This window comes from Oryza sativa, chromosome 9, assembly GCF_034140825.1.
Source record: "Oryza sativa Japonica Group chromosome 9, ASM3414082v1".
Taxonomy (NCBI): Eukaryota; Viridiplantae; Streptophyta; class Magnoliopsida; order Poales; family Poaceae; genus Oryza; species Oryza sativa.
The window spans coordinates 13,057,915-13,063,554 of NC_089043.1; the positions used below are offsets into that span (position 1 = coordinate 13,057,915).

Sequence of the window (5,640 nt, forward strand, 5' to 3'; positions counted from 1 at the left end):
CTATGAGGCAACGGGGCAGGTGAACTGGCTAAAGAAGTTCATACCCGGTTTAAAGGTGGTTGACAGTATTGAGAAACCACTAAAGTTATACTGCGACAACGAACCCGCAGTAATGTACGCTCACAACAATCAGTCAAGTGGTGCTGCCAAACACATTGACATAAAGTACTATGTTGTGAAGGACAAAGTCCGGGATCAAACAATCAGTCTCGAGCACATTAAAACAGAAAGGATGCTCGCGGATCCGCTCACGAAAGGCCTACCACCCAACGTGTTCAAGGAACATGTAGCCGGCATGGGTTTAAGGGAAGCCTTATGAATCCTGGACTACAGGGCCCAAAAGTAAAGTATCTGTTTCTGAATAGAGTTGTGTATAGTGGCTGTCGAATCCATCGGTGATTGACCGTGACGATGAAACATGCTCTATTTACAAATCTGTGATGGAATAGAAAAAGCTAAAAGAAAAAGTGAGATCAAGGGGGAGAATGTTAGATAGATCTCCCTCCCCTTGAGCCCAACGGCTCAAGGGGGCCTTGACCGCGCCCTGATCGGGGGCGCCCAGCCCAATGGCTGGTGGGCCCCCGTCACACTGCGCCATATAAAAGAGGGTTGGAGGCCGGCACGGCACAACGTACGAAGTTCACCGCCGCCGCCAACTCCACCCCACAAAACCCTAATCCGATCGAGAGGGGGCGCAGCCAGTGACGGGAAACGCCACCGCCGCGCCACGCCTCATCGCCGGGATGTCTACGACCACCACTGCCGCAGCCGTCATCACTGTCGACCTCACCGGCGCCGCATCCACGTCAAGCCGCGACGAAAACGACGATGTCCGGCGCCTCTTCCTCCACGAACTCCTCAACCGGTCGGTATCTAAATCCTCTCCCTTTCATCTAGAATGTCGTTCATCAAACCCAAATAGAACCACCCGACTAGATCTAACCTAGGTGATCCTAGTGCAAAGTTCAACACCTAATACCTCTAAAAACAAGAAACAAACTCGTTACATGACTTGGACATGGAGAAAGAAACTTCTGCTGTAGCAACCGTCGTTTGGTTTGGTAGACTGCGGATAAACCACAGAATTCTAAGGTGAAACCAAAACCTTGGCGTGGGCAATTAGCTTTCCAACAAGTATTCAAACATGCAAAATGGAGTATGTATGCGAAATTCACGACTATTTTATCGTAGGACTGTCCAGGCCGTGTAAACAGAATCCGAATTGAATCCAAACCTTCTTACCTTCAACATTCTCACTAGGAAACAATTGAATTCGCATAGATGAGATATTTGCCGACTTATGGAGAGTCTGAGTAAATTTTAAAAGCCTTCACATTGTGAACTTCCTATTTGAGAAAGAGAATGGATATTAATCTTTCAAATCAAAATTAACAAACTTCGATGTTGTATTTTAATTAAAGAATATTCAAATGACAAGTAATGTATAACTTGTGAAAGTCAACGAAATAATGGAACTTTCATCTCAAATTTGAAAGACAAGCCACCACACGGTTAAGGATGTGAAAGCAGTATATAGTGAAGTTCGAAATCATAAGTAGCTTGGTTCGAAGCCAACAATACAAGTGGCTTGATTCGAAGACACCAATAGCTAGTTCACCAATTAATTTCTATTACTCTTTATGTAATTTTGCTCACCATAGTTTGCCAAGCTAATTTAATTTCTCACAACATTTCCAACCAGCAGGTCTGTGAACAAAAGGAAAGCTCAATAACAGCTTCCACTTTGTGTAGTTATATAAATATTATGTCATGAAGTTACATAATGGAGTGAACCATAACGTTATCTTACAATAGATATGCTAGATAACACATGATAGCTATTTCTATAAATACAAAATAAATAACAAAAAACCATGAAAATAAAATACAAGGAGAGCGGTGCACATCTATATACTTCTTGATAAATTAAACGCTAGAGTGAGCACAATTATCATGTCGAGTTGAGCATGATCTTGGCGGATTATGGTTGCTTCATAAATTTAAAGCAGGTCCTTTGTACAGGTCCCTTCTAATAACAAAGCTGTTAGGGGGCTGGTGTTCTTCCAGCCAAACAAATTCAGGTTCCCTCGATCGGTTTGATAAAATGCCTGGACAAATAATAGCAAATGGTAAGTAAGATTCCTGAACCTGTGGCAACATGAGTCTTCCAGGAAATATAAGGTAGTACTGATTACTGACCCGACGGGTCTGCTTTTCGGCATCTGCGGAAGTAGGAGCAATGCCTTCCATCTTCTGAAGAATAAGGAGGTGATAAGATGTCCAGGATAGCACAGGGGGTGATGGCTTTGAAAGCATGGATGTTCCCCCCATCTTTTGGTTGAATAACCATTGCGCCGCATGGTGCAGACATCTCACCATCCCTTACAATCTTGGCAGGTCTAACTGCAATAAGAAAAAGAAGAATGGAATCAATGGGAAGATACATTTATAGATGGAAACTTTTTGCGTTTTAGGTCCTTTTTTCTTGTATGTATGTAATGTAGGTGGATATGAAAATCTTCTCAAACTGAAAATGAGCCGGTGAATGAGCAGCAAGAAAAAGTAACTTGTAAATATGGAAGTGATAATCAGAAATGAAATGATAAAACTTCATTTCAGAACCCGTTTCATGTAGCATACCACATGGGTAAAAATCTTATAGGCACTATAACTATGTTTTGGTAGAATATCAAAACCATGGTACATGTATGAACAAGTGAATGTAAATTCAACTTATGATTAATAAATAACATACCTTTTGATAATTTAAGCAGTTGAGTTGTATCCTCAACCCAATCGTACGATTTAACATGCACGGTACCATATAGAAGTTTACTGAATACAGTCATGCCTGGATGGTTGTGGAGTGGAATGATGGATGATGCTGGAATACAAAATATTCCAATCTGCATACACAACATGGGTACGTTTGTATGATTCAACATCTATACAAGTTTTTGACCAACATCAAATAAGTTGATTTAATATGTTCAAGCATAGAAACAAAGAGGACTAATGAACTTTCAATTGATGCTGCAAAAATGTAGAAACCAAGTATGCAAAATAAGCTAAATTAAGTAGTTAATGGCTTGTACCGAGAAATTTTTGCACTCATATATGTGACGATATCTGATTGTGGTGCTCGAATGAAAAACCGCTTTCCTATTCAGAACTCGTGGACTTCTCCAAGAGCGTACAGATTGTGCTTCAGTCTCAAGTCCAACATCAGAAGGCATGACATTGTCTGCTAGGAAATTCTGAACCAATCAGACCCAAATAACAAACGGTTTAATGCTAAACATACTACATATGCAATTTAAACTTTATGAGTCTTCAATAATCTAAACAGGGCAAAATAGGAAACAAACATAACTCTGCAAATAAAAATACTGTGCAAAAGCGACAGATGAACCATACAATGAAAATGAAAAAGGCCCCAAGTTAATGGTTCTGGTTCATGAAGAAAATCTTAAACAATTCATATATGAAGGGCCTCTAAGGTGCTATACATGAGATTACAAAAATTTAATGTAGTTATGATTCATGGAACACAGAAAATGTGAAACAAGTTTAGTTTCAGAATCTTGTCTAATCATAACTCATTTTGGACTGATGCTCGTGTTATTTCACAAAACCATAGAAACACAAACCCATAACCACTATATAATCCAATTAATAGTAACACACTTATTAACACTGAATTTTCATTGACATGTCCATCTAGCATTTCAGTTTGGTTGAAGATCAAGCCACAAGCAACAGCCAGAAAGGGGGCACTTCTTACCTAACACTGAACAAACACTGTCAACAGCTTCAGGAGATAACGACCCATTTGCAGATAATGACACTTTGCAGACCTCATAGAGCTTTTGTATTGTAGCCATGGAATTGGGAAAGGATATATAAATTAAAATTTCAACCCCACAAGATCCAATTCTAAAAGAAGAAATCCCTTTGACAACAGATATTGTTCGAACTATGCTTGGTCACCTGTTTCAGTAAGAAAAGAAAATTAATGCAATGATATTATTGATCAACATATAAACATCTTAATATCACCAACTTTTTGATTATTTCCTCTTAGTTCAGGATGAACCAAACATAAGAACACTAATGCACTCGATCGTTTTGGTGCTTAAATTTGCACTGATTTTACCTCCATTTCTCCTGACTCTACTTCTAATATGTAACCAGTGACCTGAATTTCCCATTAAATTCCACTATCCTATTCCTGGTGCAATGCACGCAGACGAAAAACACAGATACTGTAGTTTATATATCATGTATCATCCAAAGTAATTATCAAGATCCTAGATGCTGTAATTTTCCATTCAGGGCCACCAAAATAGACATAAAAAACACATCTTTTACATGATTCCTACCAAATGGAGCACAAACTAGACCACTCATGGCCAAGGAAGAAGCCAAGATATCCATAAAAACCTAAACATGCCTTCAATGGTCATGACCTAATTTACCTGGTTAAGGTCTGGTGGGTAAAGAACCCCAAATTGCTGGATTGAAACAGGAAATTAATGGAGGCAATGGGATAAATTGGATACCTTGGGAGATGGAAGGGGCGATGAGAGGAGAGGAGGAAGAGTGCCCAGGGAGCTCTCCCCAGCTCAATGGGCTCCGGTGGTGATTGCCCTTCTTTTGTACTTGGCTACTTGCATCTTCTTGGCAGATAAAAGGGGTGGCACCAGAAGTGATGTTGAAAGATTTTCTTTTTGCCTTTCTTTTCTAGAAGATAGCTGAAAGAGACAAAAATTCATCAATGTTTGTGTTGTTTCTCACTTCTCTTTTGCTTTGGATCAAACGGTGCGGATAGCATTTTTTTGGGCACAAATTTTTACAGAGTACTTCTATTATCTACCAGCATTGTTTAGTTGACTTGAATTTGAATTTTCCTTGGTTCACATAAGAATCGAACTATGCTAATTAAATCACTAATGTGACAAAATAGTCCAAAGAGTAAACAATGCTTAAAGAAAAGAAAGAAAATCTAGCTGTCAATTTAAGACAGAGAAATTCAATGTCCAAAGACTAAGTTCACAGTGAAAATTCTTAAAGGTCATCTATAATCAGTTTTTGTGTCTTAATAGTTTTAAGCTTGGAAATACGTACATGTAATTTCTTTTGTGCTAAGGAGAATTTATTATCTCCATAAGGAAGTGCAAAATGTTTCCTTTATATTCTTATAGATGTATCTTGCAAAATATTTCCTTATAGATGTATCTAAGCTTAACACCTTATATTCTGCTTCTGCTACTAGAAAGTAGAAATATTTCCATTTCTCAAAACAGCTAAATGAAAAAACAATATGAACATTTCGCTGTGAAGGGAAGTAAAACGAACAATCCTTTTAGCATATGAAGTGGAGTAGAGCACCATGGAGTTGTCCATTTAGATTAGATAAGCTGTCTAACAGGCCTTGTGTAGAAAGGACTTCCATTAATTATTTTGGTCTCCCTAGCTAATTTGTGCTTTACATAGAGTCAAAGATTGCAATTCAAGTAAACATCATTCTAAGCAAGATAAACAAAAAAAAGAGTTGTTCTCCATCACTTTCATGCATTTTCCTGTTAAATTTAAGCTCATGTGTATATATTAAGATGGTTAACGTGTCAATCAGATAGC

General features: G+C 38.5%; 1 protein-coding gene across 3 annotated transcripts; it reads right to left on the reverse strand.

Moving 5' to 3' along the window:
• Positions 1–1,710: 1,710 nt before the first annotated feature.
• Positions 1,711–4,694, reverse strand: LOC9270299 (plant cysteine oxidase 4). Of its 3 annotated transcripts, none has more exons than XM_015755479.3 (6): positions 4,563–4,694; positions 3,785–3,990; positions 3,096–3,244; positions 2,756–2,906; positions 2,200–2,403; positions 1,711–2,108 (listed from the first exon to the last, which is right to left on the reverse strand). In XM_015755479.3, the coding sequence occupies exons 2-6, from the start codon at positions 3,882–3,884 to the stop codon at positions 1,993–1,995; spliced, it is 720 nt and encodes a 239-aa protein (XP_015610965.1). In that variant the 5' UTR covers positions 3,885–3,990; positions 4,563–4,694; the 3' UTR covers positions 1,711–1,992. The 3 variants fall into 3 exon arrangements, with proteins under 3 accessions (XP_015610965.1, XP_066160031.1, XP_025875943.1); XM_066303934.1 differs by having other exon boundaries at positions 3,096–3,247; XM_026020158.2 differs by having other exon boundaries at positions 3,096–3,257; positions 4,563–4,627.
• Between the last annotated feature and the right edge of the window lie 946 nt (positions 4,695–5,640).